At 64.0% G+C, this 21,031-nt stretch overlaps 1 protein-coding gene across 5 annotated transcripts in view; it reads left to right on the forward strand.

Moving 5' to 3' along the window:
- Positions 1-20,037, forward strand: part of LDB1 (LIM domain binding 1) — a 41,687-nt gene extending 21,650 nt beyond the window's left edge. The window contains exons 1-11 of one of the 5 annotated variants that reach the window (XM_039481398.1): positions 565-583; positions 12,505-12,607; positions 13,509-13,553; positions 14,895-14,970; positions 15,271-15,373; positions 15,938-16,110; positions 16,569-16,691; positions 17,002-17,085; positions 17,580-17,703; positions 17,938-18,086; positions 18,549-18,779. In XM_039481398.1, coding sequence (XP_039337332.1) covers positions 12,588-12,607; positions 13,509-13,553; positions 14,895-14,970; positions 15,271-15,373; positions 15,938-16,110; positions 16,569-16,691; positions 17,002-17,085; positions 17,580-17,703; positions 17,938-18,086; positions 18,549-18,779 — 1,128 coding nt within the window. In that variant the 5' untranslated portion in view covers positions 565-583; positions 12,505-12,587. Of the gene's footprint in view, positions 1-564; positions 584-5,866; positions 6,044-12,504; positions 12,608-13,508; positions 13,554-14,894; positions 14,971-15,270; positions 15,374-15,937; positions 16,111-16,568; positions 16,692-17,001; positions 17,086-17,579; positions 17,704-17,937; positions 18,087-18,548 lie in introns of those variants that run through there. The other 4 variants (XM_039481397.1, XM_039481396.1, XM_039481394.1 and 1 more) reach the window with 4 other exon arrangements.
- The last annotated feature ends 994 nt before the right edge of the window (positions 20,038-21,031 follow it).

Here is a 21,031-nt window from a genome sequence, read left to right on the forward strand (position 1 = left end):
CCCTCCCCCCGGGCGCGGCTGGAAAAGGGCTGGGGACCGGACCCCCATGTTTCTTCTTTCTGAAAAGCCGGGTGATTTTTTTAAGCCGGGTGCCTGGGTTTTGGGGGCGCCTGGCTCATGGTTTGGCCGTGCCTGGCATGAGCCCCCGGGCTGGGGCTAGCTGCTGGCAGGGGGTGGGGGCTGGTCCCGCATCAGGGGGTGCCCCGGGCCGGCCCTGCCCTTTGTTTGCCCGGCCCGGCCCGGCCCGGCGCGCCCCGCCTCCCGGGCGGCGGCGGGGCCTCTCTCGGGAGGGCTCGGGGAGGGGGTGGGTCTGTGCGTGTGCGGAGCTCGGAGGCGGCTCCATCCCCCCGCCGAGGGCCTGGCAGGCGAGCCGCGGCAGCAGCCATTGGTCCCGGGGAAGCTCGCCCACACAGCCAGGGGCAGCCTCGGCCCGGGGCCCCACGCGGCCGGCCCCACTCGCGCCCGCGGCCCCCGTGGGCAGCCCGGCGCGCTCGGCTCCGGCCCGGGGAACTTGGCAGCCGATGGCCGGCGGGGCGGGCTAAGTTTCTCCCGGCCCCCGGCGGGAGCCCGGCTCTTCTCCTGGGTAAGTCGGGCTGGCGCGGGCCGGGCCCACGGGCGAGCGGCCCCGTGGGCTGCAGGGTCCCGCTTGGGAAAGCCGGGGGGCCCGATCCGGGGGCGCGGGGGCCCCGAGACCCGGGACGCTTCCTGCCAAGTGCGGCCTTTGGGCTCCGGGGCCGGCGTGGCGAGTCCGTGGCCCCGCCGTGCGTGTGCCGGGGAGCCCCAGGAACTTCTCCCTGGCGCGGATCTGCCGCTGGATCGGGGGTCCATGTGCCGGGGACCCCCCCCCATGTCCCCACTTGCTCCGTGTTCCTGGGCCCCGGGGTCTCCCCCCTTCAGTTCTGCAAAGTTTGGAGGTGGGACAGTGGCTGTTTGGGGTTTCTCTGTGCTGAGCCCCCTGCCAGGGGGGTGGGGGGGACGGACATCCCCTGCTCCCTCCCCCCGTCTTTGTGTGTTAAATTCTGGAGTGAATTGTAGGGCTCCGGGGAGAGGGGCTGACAGCAGCTCCCCGGCTCCCTGTGGGGACAAGGGCTGTCCTGCTCAGCCCCCCTCAATCCCCATTTGCTGTACCCCCCTGGTTGCTATCCCACGGCTGTACCCCTCTGGGCTCCTTCCTCCTGGCCGGCTGCCCCCTTTGCTACTCCCCTCCTGCTCGCCCTGTGGCCTTGTCAGGGTCCCGCCGTCCCCCCCCTTTGGTACAGGACATTGCAGGGTTCCCCCGTTCCCCATGTGTGTACGGTGATGGGGCAGGCTTTGCGATATGGTGGGCCAGTGTCCACAGGGACTAGGCTGAGAACTCCAAACTCATCCCACTAGTGACTTTCAATCAAGTACAATGTGTCAGGGATAGAAACCCCGGGGTCCAGGCTTCGTGCCATCTACCTGTTGGCCCCTGAGCCATGTTACTGTAGAATCCTCCCTTAAACGGGTTTCACTCTCGGTTCTGAAGCACCCGCTGTCAGAGACAGGATCCCAGACTAGGTGGACCAGTGGCTAGATCAGACATGGCAGGAGGCCCAGGGACTACCACTGTACAAATGACTGATAATAAATAGACGAAGCATTGACCTGATGTGAGATGACGGTTCCGCTGTTCGCGGCCAGGGCTGGAAGGGGTGTTCGGCAACCCACCAAGCCCCAGAAACTCCACACTGAGCTGGAAATCCTGCTCTCTGGTTACACTGGAAGCTGTGGGGCAGGGACTGTCTTTTTGTTCTGTGGTTGTTCAGCACGTGGGGTTCTGCTCCGGGATGGGGGCTCATTGGTGCTACCACGGTACAGATTCTAATCATCCTACCTCTGTTGCTGTGAAATGAACATGTGTGGGAGCGTTAGGCTGGTGGCGTTCTATCCGAGCACCCGTTGTGACAGCCCTGGATACGGTACCGCAGACCCAGGGTGCTCCCTGAACCATCTCGCCCGAGGCACCCCCACGGAGCAGCTGCCTGGGTGGGGAAGACACTGCACTGTAGCAGGCAGTTGCTGGGTGCTAGCTGAGCCATTCCGGCTAGTGTTGTAACTCTCCAGTGTGGAGCAGATTGTGTAGCATCGCGCACATGCTAAGTAGATGGAGTTGAATGTGAACCCCCCACACCCCCACGGCTTGCCAGCTAGCACGTGTGGGCGAGTTCGAACACGTTAGCTAATGCCCTCTGACATCCTGCCCTCCAATCCTGTATTGACGGACGCCTGGGTGCTGGAGTCATGGAGTGGGACCCCCCAGGATGGTTTCTGCTCCGGCGCCTGTACAGCCTGTGACCAGAGACAACAGGTGGGTGCAGACAGACTGGAGAGGAGACGAAAACAATGAGAAAGGACGGACCAGCGTGATAAGCAGTGGTCTCAGGTCTTGGCCAGTTGTCTAGCACAGCTTCAGCTGTAAAGTCTGGCGGGGCAGGGACTGTTTGCTTTGTGTCTGTCCAGCGCCCGGCGCGCTGAGGTCGTGGTCTGTGTCTGGGCCCTGGGGCTGTACCGCAAGATGGGTGATGTGAGCTATGCGGCGCGGACAGTCTCCCCTGAAATACCGCCAGTGCAAGAATCAGCGCGCAGCACAGGCGACCGGTAGCAAATGGATGAAGGTTGGAGATGACCCTCCTGGGAGGTGAACGGTGTTCCCTGGGATTCCAGCTGGGGCTCCCTTCTCACAGCAGCATGTGGAGGCTCTGTACCTATGCACAGTGGGCACGGCCACGCTGCAGCGTAAGCCCCGGGTTCAAACTCAGCCTCAGACCGAACCCCTCTTCCGCCTACACGCCAGTCACGCTAACCCAGGCTCGGACCCAGGGCCTCACGGGGCGGAGAGTCCGACCGCGAGTCAGGCCGGGACCCAGGGTTCCAGCCCTCTTGCTTTGCAGTGCGGACGCAGCCCCACTGGACCCGTGCCCTGGGAGTTTGCTGAAAGTATCCCACAATGCCCTGGGCTGACTTCCTTTGTCCTCGGGCCAGTCGTGTTCCCGTGCTGCCCCACGCACAAAGGGCTCGAGCGGCCCCGTTTTGGGAGGGTGCTGGGAACTCTGGGATGTGGGTGGTTGTTGGACTTGTCCCTGCATAACGCTGTGTAGACGCTGGAGCCCCAGGCTGGGGCCTGGGCTCACCAGTTCCACACCTGGGGTTACAGAGGAGTGAAGCTGCTCACGCCCCAGGGTAACAAACCCAGGGTCTGCTCCCTCGAGCTCTGCTAACCGGGGCTTGCACTGCAGTGTAGACAGACCCAGTAAGAGCGAGTCTCTACCCCGCAGAGCTCCCAGCCTAGACAAAGGGGTGATTATGGGAAACTGAGGCACGGGAGATTAAGTGACTTGCCCAGGATCCCGCGGTGACAATTGCGTGGGGAATCTGGCTTCCGAACCCAGTTCATGCTACTTTCCCTGTCAGATTCTTATAAGTTGTCTTCTCGCGCCTTCTAGTGGGAGTGAGGATGTTTGTTACTTCGTCCTGTGTAATGAGTGCAGTCTCGGATACCCGCTCTGCCAGGGGACTGCACCCTGCGTGTGTGTGTGGGGGGTGGGGGTGGGGCTGAGCCCTGGGCGCTGGGGCTAGTTTTCTGATTTAAAATAGCAAACCCATTTTGTGATCTGCCCCTCCCCCGCCCACAGAAGTGGGGGTCTTTGTGTGTAGCTGGGATCACTCCTGGGAAAAATCTGTTTCAGATTAAGCCCCCAAAGCTGCAGTGTATTGGGAATTAACATAGTGGGGGTGGGAAGAAGTGCAGTGTGGATCCACAGCTTGTGAACGCCGGGGATACAGGTCTGTCTTCCTCCCTTCGGAGTCAGGGTGGGAGGGAGGGAGGCTGTCTTGTGAGTCAGGCCGTAGACTGGGAGATCTGGGTTCAGTCCCTGGGTGTGTGTCCTTGGGGGAGTTGCCCTGCGTCTGGTCTGCACCTGTGAGATGGGAATAATATCACAATGACCCGGCTAGGGTGCCTGTGTCACCACTGCAATCTGCTGCACAGAGACACCTGCCTCGCTGTGTGTCATGGGCCCAGTACTGCAGGTAGCTGAAGGAGAGTCTCGGGTCCCTGTGCAGTAGGAAGTCCTGAGTTCTATTCTCACTGTTACTGGGAAATTCCGACTCTCTCGTGTGCAGCAGTGAAGCGAGAGGTGCCTACAGATCCCTGAAGACACTAACTCCCTCCCAGCGAGGTGTGAGGGCTTGTAAATATTTGTCCAGGACTTGGTAGATGGAAAGTGCTACAGATATATGGGGTGGGGAGATAAACCCACAGTATTTGGGTTGCCTCAGTGCTTGTGTGGTTGACTTGTGACTTGGCCCTGTAGTTTCAGTGGGTCTCTGGGACCCAGACCGGGAGCTCCCCTGCTTGTTGGACTTGGGGAGTTCGTACATTTGAGCTGTCCCTGCTGGGGAGACTTGCTTTGCTCTGCCCTCTGGGCCAGAGCTGCTCTCGCCAGTCAGCGTTTGGGGCCTGGGTGGGAAATTTGTCATCTCTTCCATTTGATCTTTGCTCTCCTCGCTCGCCCTTCCCCAGATCTGTGCATCTCCCAGGCAAAGCAGTGTCCAAGCTAGGGTTCCCCTGGAGTGGAGAGGGCAGAGGAGCTAGTGGCTGTTTTTTCTAGTTTGTTTGCTTTGTGCGCGAGTCTCTTTGCTGCCTCTCCTGCAGAGCGGGTCAGTTTCCCGGGGTTGTCAGCTTTCCTCATCTGACCCGACTCTGGCACTTCTGGTGATTTTTCTCAGGCCCAGCTCTTGGAGTCAGGAGATTCTGGGCAAACCTTGGCTTTTGTTACAGTAAATTACTAGGCCTTGTGGGAACAGGCAGAGGACGTCCTGAGGCTGTGACCCAAGTGTGACCGTAAAGGCTCAGAAACGAGAAAGCAAATGAAAAGACCCCCAAATTCATTGTGTTTGAAAGAAATCTCCTGATTTGGGCGGCCTGACTCACAGGTGGGGAAAGCGGCGCATGGAGGTGAAGTGACTTGATTAAGGCCACATGCTGAATGCCTGGCAGAGACAGGAATTAAACTCCGGCATCCTTGGCTTCCAGTCCCGAGCTCAGCTTTATGAATCACGTGCCTCTGTCTCTCTCTGTCAAGGGGCTTGTTCCGTCTCGCAGGCGCGGGGAGCATGTGGTGTTGTGCAGGAGATCAGAGGAGCGGATTGTTTAGACCAGAATGCGTCCCTGTTCACCCTCTGGATTCCCTTCTTTATCCCTGGAGTACGGGAGCACCCCCTCGTGGTCAGAGGTCGCTCTGCGGCACCCTGCCTCTGTTTTCCCCCTCTTCCCCGGGCACCAGAGAGCCACCTTGTCTCCCGTGGGATCAGGGCTGACTGAGGTTCCCACGTTCTGCGCCGTGTGCAGCGTAACAAGCCCTCGCTGCCACGCCTGGTCTCCATTAAGTAAGTTTATTTTTCCAGACAAGCACATAACAGACAAAACTGGCCCTCAGCTCACACTTTGTCCTGGGGCTTCTCAGGGTCCCTCCTGGGATCTCTGGTAATCCTGCTTCTTGCAGCTTCGCAGTCCCGCCAGCTCCCTTCTCACCGCCGGTTCGTCTGGAACCCCAGCCCCAGGGCTGCTTCCCGAGCATCCGGCTCCTTGTTCTGGAGACCCACCACTGCTCTGTGGTTCCTCCCGCCTGGCGCAACCTGTCTTCCTGCCCTCTGATAGGCCGCTCTAGCCCCAGGAGTCCCCTGCCTCCTTTCATTGGCTCTGACGCGGAGCTGGGCCCGGTCTGCCCCAGGGACCCACTATCTGTGACAAGCCCCTTTCTCTTGCAGTCGGTCCTCACGCCCATCGGAGGAAGTTGCAGGAGCCCGTAAGCTCTTCCGGCAGGGACCACGTTGTCTCTGTGCACGCACAGCGCAGCGTATTACAGGAGCACTTGCAGAGAACAGCAGTGCTGCGGGCTCCGGTGCTGGCCGTCCCCGGGGAGTTCTGAAGGCTGTGCTGACCAGGATGGCATGAGGAGCACCGCCTGGTTTCTCTATCCGGCTGGCCCGTGTATCCTGTGGTAGCTTCCTTGAGTATCCCGTAAGTTTTCTGCACCTGCTCCGACAGTGGCCTTTGTGTCCGGGGGGCAGCCAGGGTCTGCACACAAGACGGGAAGTAGGGCTCCTGGGTGCTACCGTAACACCAGTAATTAATAATCACAGTCCTGTGTTGGAATGAAATGACGCTGTCCGAGCAGCAGCATCCCAAAGGTGTTAGCTCAGCGAGGAAACCCACCAGGCAGGTGTTGTTCACGAGCCCTTTCCAGGCCCTGGGGAGAGGAATGGTCAGGGATTGTCATGGCACACAGTGAGCTTTGAGCGAATGCCCGCGGCTGAGTAATATGTGGGGCTAACGCTCTGTCCCTAAGCCATGGTCGTGACCCCCTGAGCGTCCTGTATGTGGGAGCGACGCCCCAGGGGTCATTCCGCCCCGGCTACATGGACGTTGAAGGGAACTGCTCCATGTTCTGTTGAAAGCAGAATCCCCAAAACTGTTGCTCGTGTCATAGTAGCACCCAGAGGCACCAGTCAAGCCCAGGGCCCCGTCGGGTGGCGCTGGGCAGATGCAGTGCCAGGCGCTGGGCAGATGCAGTGCTTTAAGGCCAGGTGTGACTTGTAACGGTTGAGTTACCCGGTTCACACCCCTGCGTGCACACTCTGATTTCTGTTCAAGAGCGGCTGATTTCAGCTTAGTTTACACTGATTCCTAATGGTCTGAAGCTAACCTGGAATAATCCAGAGTGGGTCAGGAACAAGTTAAGTTAAACTGACACCACTTCTGCGTGTAGACAAGATCCAAAGCAGTGTAACAGACAAGTGGAGAGCGTGATAGGAAGGTGCAGTTGCACACACCGGCCATGGGGGTGCCCTGTCATTTTTGTCACTCCCACCAAGTAAGCATTGCCCCTGGAATTGGAATCTGAATTCTGCGCCCTGGATTCCGCCTGGGCCGGGGCTCCTGGAGCAAACATCGCTGCGAGATGAAAGGGTCGGGTTGTTTAAGAAGTCCGTCCCCTCCCATTCTGCAGCCCGCCCTATGCCCCGACATGCAGCTTCGTCCAAACGCTCTAGTCTCAGGACTTCCAGCGATGTCCCATCTCGGCGCAGTAGGCGGTGCGTACCAGGTGCGTACCGGCTCCATCAGATCCGCTCACCGAGAGCTCGCGGCGAGGGGCTGAAGCGTCACCCTGATAGGAAGGCAGCGCTGGTGCTTGGGCAGCTGTCCTCGAGGTGGTTCCTGGAGACTACATGTCCCAGCATGCAACACTCCGCCCTGCTGCAGATAAAAAGTGCTTGGCTCAAGATGGAGCACTGCATGCTGGGATCTCCAGTCTCCATGGGCTGGGCGGGTGCCCAGAGGACTTGCGAGCGGGCTGGTGTTTCCAGCCCAGCCCTGGGAGGAGATGCTGGGCAGATCTCTCCGCCTTTCCAGCCAGTTCTGAATGGTGCAGCCCACTAACACACTCAGGCAGGCCTGACCCCCACTAGCCAGAGACCAGTACGCCAGGCAACGCGGGAGCAGAGTGAGCAACACCCTGGTGATCCAGCCCAACCCCCCAGCTGCCAGGGACAGAGGAAAGTGCTGGGATGGCTCCCAACAGGTGCCGTCCTTGTGCCTGTTCTGGGGCGTCCGTATCCGGCTGGTGGGGTCTGACGGAATCCACACGCCCCCTGCCCCCTCATCTCCCCTATGCAGAGACCCCTGACGGGGAGAAGAGTCTCCCTCGCGCCGCCACCTCGGCTTGGGGGTTCTGGGTTCTGCTCCCGACGATGCTCCAGCCGTCCCCAGGCAGCAGCAGCTGTGCAATTCTTCACAGCCTCCCTGCTGGTGCCAGCCAGGGGCTCAGAACAGCAGCAGGGAACGCCGCCCGGAGTCTTGCTAATCATGCTCTGCCGCTCTGGGGAGATGTGCTGGTGGCAGACTCAGGAGGACAGCGCTGGGTCAGGTCACCCGGGGAAGGTTTTCTTTGCTGCCATGAAGGTGAAAACCCCTTTTCTTAAGAGCAAAGCTGCCCACTGCCCGGAAGGTTTTCTCACTGGCTGCTGGCGGGAGCGTTTTTCGAGTGTGTAACAGCACAACAGTGTTATTGGTTCAGCTCTGTACCTGTGCTTAGTGCTGAACGGTCAAAGGGATCCTGTCCCAAACGCTCTGGTTCGGAGAGGGCTCAGCGAGGCGCGGGGTGGAACGGGGTGTGAGAACTCTGAGACTCTTCGAGGGGGGTGTCTAATAGGGTACTTGCAGCTACCATTGGCCAAGGCTTGGAGCATGGATCTTGTTAAAGAGATGGAAAGTTTAAAGAGATAAATAGGGGCTAAGTAGATATTTCTTTGAATCAAAGGAAATTCGTGAGGCCGTTATCTGCTCTGCAGAAGAATTCTTCCGTCAGCCTCGCTGCATCTGCATGGGGGTTGGGACAGCCTCATGACAGCGCTCGGGGTGTGAATTTTTCACACCCCTAAGCCACGTGTCTGCTTTGATCTAATTTTTAAAGGTTAGACCAGGCCTAACTTACACTCCAGTGATACTGGTGAGGTTCAAACTGGTTTAAAACCCAGGTTTCAATAGGGGCTGGCATGGGAACTCACTCCTTCAGTTTCACATCTGTTTGTTACCCCAGTGCAAATCCCTTCATGTCGCCGGCCTGGAGGGAGCTCCCTCTCCATGGATCCAAATGACCTGCAGGGAGAAGGGGGGACCTGATGCTCTAGGGATTTCTAAGTTGGAAACGCCCCCAGCTTTCAGGTCTTGCTTATAGATGATAAAGAAGCAAAATATTTCCGCAAACTCAACGGTGTAATTAACCCCACAACTGCACAGCTAGGCACATCAAAGTCAGGAAAGGCAAGAGTTGAAGTTGCAGACGCACCCTTAATTCTGCCCCGTTGTACATGTGCAGTCTACAAGAATACCGCATCTATTACATTTTCTTCTGCAACTTCGGATGCACGGTTTGCATCCTCTGGTGCTGCATACGGCTCCGTGTGGGTCTGGTCCATGGCCCATTGAAGTCAGGGGGAATCACTGACTTCATGAATTTGGGATTAGGTCCTGTGTGCCCAGCACAATCCTTGTAAGTCCTGTATGTGAACTTTTCTTGCGTCATTTACTACAGATTAAGTACAGATTGAAGGGAAGGGGAAATGTGCTGGCGTGTACGGGCTGCCCTTGTTTCTAGCTAAGTTACCTGCTTCGTCCCCAAACTGCACCTCAGGAGTCTGCGCTGCAAATTGAAAAGGGAATATGTATTACGGAGACAGTGACAATTATTAAAATCCGGGCCTGGGACCTTGCCAGGGGGAAAAGTCTGAATCAGCCACAAGGCACCGGACCACGATGAGAACAGAAATAGTGTAAGTGCATGAGGGAGAAACCCTGGTGAGATGCCACGCATGTGTCTGCGGTTTGAGAGGGTGTTTGACTGAGCGCTTCTCCTCGGGCCACGTCTCCCTTGTGTGAGTCCGGCATCCAGCACGGAGGGGCCATGATCCGGACACGATCCTTTCTGCGCTCCTGCAGAGGCAGGCAGCAGCAGCCAGGAACTGTGCTGTTGCCGTGGGGAGAGGAAATACCACGAGGTGTCGTGATTCATCGCAGGCCAAGTGCTTTTGTTTTAGCATCCACAGCTCCGTAGTGAAACGGGACGGAACCGTTGCTGTGGGTCTCGGAGCCTAGGGGCTTCAGTGGCCAAGGGCTTTCTGAAGGAGGAGAGCGGAGTGATTAGGGCGTGGGGGTCTCGCTCTCTCATGCACACACAGCGCCGAGGGGTTAGGAGGCAGTGAAGATGCAGGAGTGGAGCAGGCTGGAGACCGGGGCACTGGCATGTGGCTCTCTGCATTGCTTGGCCTCCAGTAAGCACCAGTGTTATCGGGGTGATTGGCCAGTGGGGTGAGATGGGTGCTTGTGGCTGCAGCGGTGTCTGATTTGAACATGGATAGTTGACTGGGAAGAATCTTGCCTTGAAGATGTTAGTGGTGATATGGTCCAGCACTGGGCAGTCACTGGGCTCCTTTGGGTACAGAGACCTTGGTAAGGTAAGGTAATAATTGGAGATATACCAATCTCCTAGAACTGGAAGGGACCTTGCAAGGTCATCGAGTCCAGCCCCTGCCTTCACTAGCAGGACCACTTTTTGCCCCAGATCCCTAAGTGGCCTCCTCAAGGATTGAACTCACACCCCTGGGTTTAGCAGGCCAGTGCTCAAACCACTGAGCTATCCCTCCCCCTTGGCTGCTTGGCACCTTGGCAAATGCACCATTCACATTGCCAACACCCCTGTTTTGGTCCATGAGTTTCAGGCTCCGTTCTCAGCGCAGCCCTGGGGCGAGGACACTTCTCTGTTTGGAGCAGCTCCGTCTTTGCGTCGCTCTGTGGTGCCGTTCTCCTTCAGCGTTCGGGGTCAGGGGCGACTGTGGGACTTGTCAGCGCCTGATGGGCCCTCCAGCAGCTCCGACACCCCCCTGTTGCTCCCCGAGGCTTTCACAGCCCCGCTGTTGGTCGTTCGGGCAGCAAGGAGGGTTCTTGGGAGCAGCCCCAATGGAGGTTGTGGCCCCGGCAGTTCCAGGGGGCAGGATGATCCTGTGCGGATGGAGGTTGCCAGGTCTGCCTGGCTGTTCCCAGCTCCCGTCTGTGCCGCTGGCTCTGTGCCCGGGGAGAGGCTGGTGGGGTGTGGGGGCTGAGTTGCTGGCTTGCGGCATGCAGAGGGAGCCAAGGATGGGAGTGACGGGGCCAGGGAGAATTCCCTCCCCACATCACATGCCTCCTTGGCTCCAGCTGCTCCTGGGGGAGCAGGCGTGCCGAGCCCGGCGCTGGGCCGGGGATCAGGTCCCGCTGGGGCTGCAGGAATGGCACCGGGCAGAGACCACTCTGGCATTGACCCCGCAATCCAGGCAGGACGGCCTGCTGGGGCTCCCCACGCTGGCCAGGGCTGGATCCCACTGATGCTTGGCCCTGATAGGATGAATTACCTGGGTCTATCGGACACGTGGCCCTGCCAACCCCTGCCCTGGGGGTGCTGGGCGAGCCCAGGCTGGCCCTGGTTGAGCGGGCACCTGGCCGGGTTGTCGGTGGAGCTGGCGTGTGGGGTTGCTGACCCCACACGCCAGCTCCAGATGGCAGAGGGTGCTGGTATCAGTGTGGGAATGGGCAGAGGGCCCAGCCCATCCCATCCCCCCAGCGCCCATGGCTGGAGGGGGCAGAGGGGTCTCTGGGAACGTGAGCCCCTGGGGCCGAATTGGGCCCTGAGAGCTCTCTGGGAGTGTTGGCCGGGCCAGTCCATGTGGGCAAAGCTCTGGCAGCCCCTCACCCAGGTATCGGGTACCGAGCGAAGAGCAAGGCACAGGATTTTCACCAGTCGGGGCAGGGGGTAGTTAAGTGGTTACTGACCCGGTGTCTGGAACCCACGAGCTTCTGAGCCAGACCAACAAGCCCTGCACGGACCCCCCAGCCTCCTTGTCCGTCCCAGAACCACCCTGGCCCTGCCCACCAGAGGAGCCAGGATGGGCCTGGCACCCCCTTGCCCCCCAATGCTGTGCAGATGCAAAGACCCCTCTTTGCCTAGTGGTGACCCACTGATCCCTACGAACGCCGCCTGCTGCCTCTGCCCTGAGCCTGTCCGGGGCGGTGGCCCGGCACCAGGAGTTTATAATGGAGCTGGGAGTCTCAGGTCCAGCCAGGCCCCAGACACGCTGGCTCCAGGGCAGGCAGGGCAGGGTCTGCCTCCCCTCCAAACTGGTCTGTCTCCGCCTGCTGCCAGACAGGGACCGGAGGGGCGGGCGCGCCCCACGCTGCCCTGCATTGCTCACATTCCTGTCGAATCCTGGCCCTTGTGCCCCACCCCAGCCTGTCGGCACCGAATTGGGGGGGTGGGGGGGGGTTCGGACCGGCCAGAGCCTGGGCTGTGAGCTGGGCTCGCCAGTGACCCCTGCTGGACCCACAGCATCAGTGCGGTGTGAGGAGCAGTGCCTGGCCCTCTGGGGCTGCTGTGACGCCGGGGACTGGAAAGGGAACAAAAATCCCAACCGCAGCCCCCTGCTATTCCCCCCCCCCCAGCTCTGCTGGTTCCTCTCAGTGCCAACCCACAGCCCCTGCTAGCCCAGCCCTGGGCTCCCGCTCTGGTGCTGCCGTCATGCCCCCAGTGTGCCATGGCTCAGCGCCCCCTCGGCCGAGGACTGTGCAGAGATGATGCCCGGCTCTGGGGCAGTTTGCAGGCTGAGGTTCCCCAAACACAGCTTGGTCCGTGAGCTCCAGGACCCGAGGCCAGCTGAGGAGACCTGTGTCCTTTGCCCCGGCGCAGAGCGGGCTCCTTCCGGGCCCCTCCCGGCTGCACCGCCGGCAGGGCTCAGAGCGCCAGGGCTGTGTGTAGGGGGGGTTGTGCCTAGCTGGATGGGCCTGATCCTGCCGGGGCCCAGCTGTGATATGTGCTGCTCGCTCTGTCCCGTGCCGAGCGCGGGGGGCTGCGGATCCCACTGACCTCTCCCCCCTCTCACTGTCTCTCCCACCAGGCTGTTCCTCTAAGTCATTCAAGCTGTACTCGCCAAAGGAGCCCCCCAACGGCAACGCCTTCCCCCCTTTCCACCCGGGCACCATGCTGGATCGAGATGTGGGGTGAGTGATGGCTGCGGGGCACGGAGCGGCGGGGCCGGTTCCAGCCGGGTTCAGGGCTGCCCCCGTCCTTCGAAGCAGCAGGGCGGATGTGGCACGGCCGGGACTGGGAAGGTTAGGAACACGCGGGCTGAGGTGCCAGGTGGCAGGCGGGGGGTTAATAGCCCCGAGAGGTGGAAGAACTGCCGGGAAGACCCAGTGATCCTTGGGGTCGCCTCGACTCCCCTGGGCTCTGGGGGGAGCTGAGGGGGCTGAGCCGAAGGGCGGCGCCAGAGTGGGTTACTCCCCACAATGCAATGGGGCAGCCATTGGCACTCATGCCCCAGCCCCTCCTCCCTGGCTCCCAGCTCCTGGTGTAAAGCAGCAGTGGGTCTGGGCAGGTCCGACCCTCCCCTTCCCCCCGATGGGGGTCACACAGTGTGTTTGGGGTTCATCCTCGGGGTCCATTTGTTGCCCTGCCCCCGGCCGGGCCCGGGTTTCCCTCGCCGCACTCTGGCCAGACGGCTCCTGTGGCACCCGATCACTGGACCTGCCAGCCCAGGCTGGGGGCAGAGCGCCCCGGGCAGCCTGTCACTCGGGGGGCGGGGACCTGCCAGCCCAGGCTGGGGGCAGAGAGCCCCGGGGAGCCTGTCACTTGGGGGGCAGGGACCTGCCAGCCCGGGCTGGGGGCAGAGCGCCCCAGGCAGCCTGTCACTCGGGGGGCGGGGACCTGCCAGCCCAGGCTGGGGGCAGAGAGCCCCGGGCAGCCTGTCACTCGGGGGGCGGGGACCTGCCAGCCCAGGCTGGGGGCAGAGAGCCCCGGGCAGCCTGTCACTTGGGGGGCAGGGGCTGTGGTGACAACACAGACTAGTTCCGAGGCTCCATGGGACCTGCCCTAACCGCCCGTCGGCGCCTCTCCCCGCAGACCTACCCCCATGTATCCACCGACGTACCTGGAGCCCGGGATAGGGTAAGAGCTTCTGCGCCGGGGGTCACTGCTCCCACCAGGGGGGCTCCTGTCTGGGCGGGTAACGTGGATGCGGGGTGGGGAGCATTGGGGTGGGCCGGGGCCGGGGCGGGCAGCGTGGGGCCGGGCCAAGGTGGGGAGCATGGGGGCAGGCTGGAGCCCGGGGTGGTCAGCGTGGGGGTAGGCTGAGGCAGGGAGCGTGGGGCTGGGGCGGGAGCATGGGGTGGGCGGGCAGGCAGCGTGGGGTGGGCTGAGGCAGGGAGCGTGGGGCCGGGGTGGGAGCGTGGGGTAGGCCGGGCAGGCAGCGTGGGGTGGGCTGAGGCAGGAGCGGGGCGGGTGGGGAGCCTGGGGCAGGCAGCGTGGGGGTGGGCTGAGGCAGGGAGCATGGGGCCAGGGGCGGGAGCGTGGGGCGGGCTGAGGTGGGGAGCATGGGGTGGGCCGGGGTAGGCAGTGTGGGGGTAGGCTGAGGCAGTGAGCGTGGGGCCGGGGCGGGGAGCGTGGGGGTGGGCTGAGGCGGGAGCATGGGGCCGGGCGGGAGCATGGGGTAGGCCGGGCAGGCAGTGTGGGGTAGGCCGAGGCAGGAGCGTGGGGCCGGGGCCGGGCAGGCAGTGTGGGGGTAGGCCGGGGCAGGGAGCGTGGGGCCGGGGCGGGCGTGGGGTAGGCCGAGGCAGTGAGCGTGGGGTCGGGGCAGGCAGCGTGGGGGTAGGCCGAGGCAGGGAGCGTGGGGCCGGGGCGGGGAGCGTGGGGGTGGGCCGGGGCAGGCAGTGTGGGGGTAGGCCGAGGCAGGGAGCGTGGGGCCGGGGCGGGGAGCGTGGGGTGGGCTGAGGCGGGAGCATGGGGATGGGCCGGGCGGGAGCGTGGGGGTGGGCTGGGCAGGCAGTGTGGGGGTAGGCCGAGGCAGGAGCGTGGGGCCGGGCGGGAGCGTGGGGGTGGGCAGGCAGTGTGGGGTAGGCCGAGGCAGGAGCGTGGGGCCGGGGCCGGGGCAGGCAGTGGGGGGCAGGGAGCGTGGGGCCGGGCGGGAGCGTGGGGGTAGGCCGAGGCAGTGAGCGTGGGGCCGGGGCGGGGAGCGTGGGGGTGGGCCGGGGCAGGCAGCGTGGGGGTAGGCCGAGGCAGGGAGCGTGGGGCCGAGGCAGGGAGCGTGGGGCCGGGGCGGGGAGCGTGGGGGTGGGCCGGGGCAGGCAGTGTGGGGGTGGGCCGGGGCAGGCAGTGTGGGGGTAGGCTGAGGCAGGGAGCGTGGGGCCGGGATCGGGCGGGGAGCGTGGGGGTGGGCTGAGGCGAGGCGCGCAGGGGCGGGCTGGGCATGGCTGGGCCCCACTGATTGGCCGTGCTGCGCTGGCTTGGCAGGAGGCACACGCCGTACGGGAACCAGACCGACTACAGGATATTCGAGCTGAACAAGCGGCTGCAGAACTGGACAGAGGTATGCGGCGGGGCTGGGGCGGGGGCTGGGACCCTGGGTGCTCCTGGGTAGCCTCACGCCCGCTCCCGGCCCCTCTGCGCTGGCCCTGCTCCCTCCTGCTGGGGGCTGGCTCAGGGTGGAGCGTTGCCTGCTGGGCTGTGGCCACGTTGGCAGAGCCCCTGCGAGTGACTGGCCAGGCCCCAGGGGCCCGTGGGCCTTACAGCTCCCTGTCTCAGCCCGGCCAGGATGGAGGGTCCCAGGCCCCCCGGCGGGGCAGATTCTCTCCCCTCCCCGTGACCCCGCGCCGTCTCCCGCCCCCAGGAATGTGACAATCTCTGGTGGGACGCCTTCACCACGGAGTTCTTCGAGGACGACGCCATGCTAACGATCACCTTCTGCCTGGAGGATGGACCAAAGAGATACAGTGAGTGGCCGTGGGCCGGGCTCCCTGGGCACTGCTGGGACCCCGCCCCGACGAAGCTGGGGACGGGCTTACAGCCGATCTGCGATGCTGAGTGCTGCCCGGGTCCCTGGGCTGGGGGTCCCTGGGCTGGGGGCCCCGAGTGGCCGCACCGGGTCTGTGTCGAGCGCCTCTGGGGCTGGTTCTGGGCTTGGCTCTGGGGCAGAGCTGAGCTCTGTGTCAGACCCTGATACCACGGTGACGGGCAGCTCCCCAGTCCTGTGGATGGGGGGTGAGGACCCTGCCTGTATGACCTCAGGGACAAAGCGGCACCAGTGGCGGGGAGCCCAGGGCGGCTTCCTGCCACAGGGCCGTCTCGTCCTGCAGGCTGCCCGCCCCGCACCTCTCAGGGCAGCTCCCTGTGCCCCACGGCTGCCGTGTGAGCCGGGTTCCTCAGTGCCTGGCTCCTGGCCCATTGCGCTGGAGGCCGGGGGTGGCAGGGCGATAGCCAGGGGCGCCTGGCCAGCCGGGGCTCCAGGGAAGCCGGGCGCTGACTCTCTTCCTCCCTCTCTCCCCTCCCCGCTGCAGCCATCGGCCGGACTCTGATTCCCCGTTACTTCCGCAGCATCTTTGAGGGGGGGGCCACGGAGCTGTACTACGTCCTCAAGCACCCCAAGGAATCCTTCCACAACAACTTCGTCTCGCTGGACTGCGACCAGTGCACCATGGTGACCCAGCACGGCAAGCCCATGTTCACGCAGGTACTGCAGGGCACCGCGGCGCTGCTGGCCCTCGGGAGACGATTAGCTGCCGAGTACTTACCAGTGCAGGAGGGTATCGGGGGTTCCTGGGAGCTGCCGAGGGACCAGCCTGGGCACCCCCTGTGTGGCTGTGCCTGCCCCTGCCTGCACTGCAGCCCGAGGTGCTGGCAGGTCGGAGCGTGTTTGGGCGAAGGGGAGGCGGGCGCTGGTGCAAGGGGGGCCAGCAGCTGCCAGCCGCGTAGGCTCAGGGCACTGGAGTCTGTCTGGGGCCGCAGGCTGGCAGAGCGGGAGGCCTGTCTGCTGGCACCGTGGGTGCGCAGGCTTGAACGGCCCTCGCCGGGCGGGAGCCCAGGTGCGGTTTATCCACGGGGAGGGGGGGCAGCAGATCAGAGCCGGGAGGGGTCGAGGGAGCTCAGCCGGCTCTCGGGGCGTTTGGGTTTGACATCCTTCCCCCCCAGGTGTGCGTGGAGGGGCGGCTCTACCTGGAGTTCATGTTCGACGACATGATGAGGATAAAGACGTGGCACTTCAGCATCCGGCAGCATCGGGAGCTCATTCCCCGCAGCATCCTCGCCATGCACGTGAGTGCCTGGCTCTGTGCCGACGGCGTGCGGCTGAACCCAGGGCCTCAGCAGGGCTGCGGCATGGCCAGGCGCAGGAGTCCCTTGGGCCAGGGGGTGCGGCTGTCTCCTGGTAACACACACCGACACCCCGGGGCCGTGGGCGCGGGTGCTGTGACGCTGCTTGCTCAGCCGTCTCTTCCCCGTGCGACTCTGCCGGGGCCCAGGCTGGGCTGACTGGAGTTCGGGCGGGGCGGGGGGCTGGGCTGGGCTGTCCGAGGGCCGTTCCCAGCCCAGCACGGCTGAGGTGTCCCTGTCCCCCGCTCTCTAGGCACAGGACCCCCAGATGCTGGACCAGCTGTCCAAGAACATCACCCGCTGCGGGCTGTCCAACTCCACCCTCAACTACCTCCGGGTACGTGTGTGCGGAGCGCAGGGGGGCTCTGTGGTTATCGCCCTGGGGGGCAGCGCTAGGACTCTGCCCTGCGACCCCAGGAGTCCTGCCTGGACAGCAAAGCCCCCAGCCGAGACGAGAGGGGGACCTGGGGGGGGTATTTATGCAAATATGGCAATGCATATTCATGAGCTGTGCGCATTGTAGGACACTGTCACGCCTACCAGGACCCCCCCAGTATTGGGTGGCCTGTAATTGCCCTGGGGGGTCCCACCCGCCTGGGGGGCAGTCCGGAGCCCATGACACAGCTCCTGCCTGGAGCCCGGCCCCTGTGGTGGGGGTCTGGCGGAGGGGATACGTGGGGCAGGGCAGGGGGGTGCGGGTGGGGCACCGTGTGACGCTGGGTGTGTGGGGGGGTCTGTGGCTGTGCCTGGGGTCCCGGGGGGCGCTGGCTCGGACGCAGCGGTGGCATCGCGCCGTGCAGCTGATCCGGACCCCCCCCCTCGCCCCCCCAGCTCTGCGTGATCCTGGAGCCGATGCAGGAGCTGATGTCGCGGCACAAGACCTACAGCCTCAGCCCCCGCGACTGCCTCAAGACCTGCCTGTTCCAGAAGTGGCAGCGGATGGTGGCGCCGCCAGGTGAGACCCTGGGGCCCGTAGCACTTGGGGGGGAGGGGGGCCGGTTCTGTCTGTGGCCCCCCCTTCTGTGCGTCCCTCCCCCTCGGCCTCCCCGTCTGGGGCTGAGTGCCATGGGGCGCAGGGGCTGGGCAGGGTTCCTCGGGGTGAGGCTGGGGAGCCAGCAAAGGGGAGGAGTGAGGTCCCCCTCCCGCTCCAGCCCAGCCTGGTTAACAGCCCCCCCCCCCTCCCCCGCAGCCGAGCCGGCGCGGCAGCAGCCCAGCAAGCGCCGGAAACGGAAGATGTCGGGGGGCAGCACCATGAGCTCCAGCGGCGGCAACACGAACAACAGCAACAGCAAGAAGAAGAGTCCGGCCAGCACCTTCGCCCTGTCCAGTCAGGTACCTGTAAGCATCCCGTTTGCATTTCTCTTCCCCGCCCCGCCCTGCCGAGCCGCCCCCGGAGCCCTCGCCCAGGCCGGGCCCAGAGAGCCCCGGCTCCGGCTCCGGCTCCAGCTCCAGGGGGCTGAATGTGCAGGGACCGGCCGGGTCCTGGCCCCCCCGCATCAGGCCTGAGCTGGGGGACGCGCTGAGCAGAGCTCCCGTCCTGCCGTACCCTGCCGGGGCCACGTGGGATCCCAGGCTGGGCCCAGGCCGGTCCTGCTGGTGCGCAGCAATTCCACTTTGCATGGGGATCCCGGCCTGCAGCGCAGCAGTGACCCGGGAGGGGGGCGGTCATATGGCCCAGCAGGTAACGCCCGGCATGGGACTGGGGGCTTGGGAGAGGGGCTGTGGGGGGCCCAGGGGAGCGGGCCGATGGCCGGGGCTGCCTCCGCCTCGATTATGTTTCGGGACCGTCTCCCCTCTCAGGATGTGATGGTGGTGGGCGAGCCCACGCTGATGGGGGGCGAGTTCGGGGACGAGGACGAGCGGCTCATCACCCGGCTGGAGAACACGCAGTTCGACGCCGCCAACGGCATCGACGACGAGGACAGCTTCAACAACTCGCCCGCACTGGGCGCCAACAGCCCCTGGAACAGCAAGCCGCCCTCCAGCCAGGAGAGCAAGTCAGAGAACCCCACGTCGCAGGCCTCCCAGTAACGCCCGCCCGGCCGACGCCGGCCAGGCCCACCCACCCGGACGGTTGCAAAGAAAAGGGACTGGGGAGCGGATCGGCGCTGCCTGGTACCAGGGCATGGGGCCCTCAGCCCTGCCAGCCACCCAGCCCCAGCTCTCTGCACTCCTGCCTTCCCGTGGGGCCCCCCCCCTCTATCCCCCACGCAGGGCTGGGGCCATTGTAGCCACCCCCCAGCCCATGTTCCCCGGCCTGCCCTTGCCAAACGGGGGAGCCCGGCCCTGGGGAGAGGGGGGTCTGCTTCCGTGGCTCCCGCCCATTACCACCTGACCCCCTCCTTTGATGGGGAAACCAGCAGCCGGCGAGGACCAGGGGTTGGGGCTCCCCGAGTTGCGGTACACTGAGGCAGGGCGCGATGGGGAGCGAAGTGAGTGCGTCGCTCCAGCCCCACAACCCACGAAGCGGCTGCTTCTCCCGTCCCCCTCTGAGCTGGCCAGGTGCAGCCTGCAAGCATCCCCTACGTGGGGCGGGTTGATTGGGCTTTGGGGCAGGTAGCCATTCGGGAGGCTCGTCCCTGTCGCGCCCCCCTCTGGCCGCTGGGGAGGTGGCAGCCCGGCAGGGCTGGGAGAGGTTTTGCCCTCGGGCCAAGGTGGAGCGTTGTGTATATAGAAACCCGCCATGGAGACGAATCCCCTTAAACCTGGGGCTGGGATGGGAGGAGGGGTCAGAGGCCGAAATGGGAAAGTGCCCCAAGTCCACGCCTGGTTTCCTCGCTGTTCCTCTCGCTCTGTGTGCGTCGGCCTGGGCCCCGGCCCGGCCCCGGGCTCCTGGGGCCTGGCCCGGCCCCGGGCTCCTGGGCCCCCCCAACTGTTTTTTTTAAATAATATTAAAATTGTAAGTTTAAAAAAAGCCCCCCTCCCCCGCACTCCTCACCCTGACACCCCCCTCCCCCCACGACCTGCCCTGATTTTTGTACAGGCTTCTGGATCCCTTGGGAGTCGTGTTTTATACCGTTCAGAGAGCTTCAGACCCAGGAGAGACTTTGCAGACTTCCTTTCCAATCCCTCCAGGGGCGGGGGAGCCCCCACCCCCCTCCATGTAAATCTTGTGTGCTGTAGTCCCCACTCCCCCCCCAGCCCCCCGGGTTTGTGTACCTCGTGCTTGTACATTTCCGCGCTGTAGACGGTGTATGATCCTGTTCTTTCAATGTGTTCTCACTAGAGCAGCTGCCTCCTTTGATGTTAGGGGAAACCAGAAGAATAATAATGATTTTTAAAAGGAAAATCCTTCCCCGGCTTCTTCCGAGCAGGCAGGTGGGGGGAAGGGGGCGCCATCACCAGTTCACACCTGGGGCGTTGGTGGGTCTCAGGGCTGGGCTGAGGGGTGAGGACAGGTGGGGGGAAGGGGGCGCTGTCACCAGTTCACCCCCGGGGCATTCATGGGCATCAGGGCTGGGCCGGGGGGGGTAGGCAGGCGGGGGAAAGGAGGCGCCGTCACCAGTTCACCCCCGGGGCATTCACGGGCGTCAGGGCTGGGCTGGGGGGTGGGGGAAGGAGGCGCTATCACCATTTCATACCCGGGGCGTTGGTGGGGCCTGGGGACAGGTGGGGGGAAGGAGGCGCTGTCACCAGCTCACCCCGGGGGCGTTGGTGGGGCCTGGGGACAGGCGGTACGGGGTGGTTACCCGGCACTCTGCAGAGGGAGGGGTGCTGGCTGCCCACACCCCCGCGGTGGGGCAGCTCTGTGTGGCCAGGTGATTTACTGGGCGCCCGGCCGGGCTGGAGTCAGGGTAGATCAGCTGCAGCAGGGCCGGTTGAGCCTGGTGGGGCGCGAATGGGTGGGCGGGGGGTGGGCTGTCGGAAATGGGCAGGGGAGTGGGGTGGGTGTTCTCTGCTCCCACCCCTCCCTGCCATCAAGGGGTGCCCTGCGGGCAGGGCTTGGGAGCGTGGCAGCAGCGGGTCTCTAACAGCCCAGGGTGCCCCCATGCCCTGGTGCCAGCCGCTGGCTGCAGGCCCCAGCCCCGGGCTGGGAGACGGAGACGGTGACTTTCCCTGCAGTGTTTGGTTCCCAGTGAGCACCAGGGGGCGCCCCTGCACCACACCAGGTGGCAGTGCCCCCCCCCGTCCCCGTTCTCGGGTCACCCAGACGGGGGGCCGGCCCCTGTGGGTCCCTCGGTTGCCCCCTCTGGGGATGGGGGCTCAGCGTCTCCTGCCCCCTGGGGCTGCTCTCTCGGGTCACTTCCCGCCTGCTGGGGGCCTAGAACTGGCGGCTGGGGACA

The sequence above is a fragment of the Mauremys reevesii genome, linkage group 7, assembly GCF_016161935.1.
Source record: "Mauremys reevesii isolate NIE-2019 linkage group 7, ASM1616193v1, whole genome shotgun sequence".
In the NCBI taxonomy this organism is placed as follows: Eukaryota; Metazoa; Chordata; order Testudines; family Geoemydidae; genus Mauremys; species Mauremys reevesii.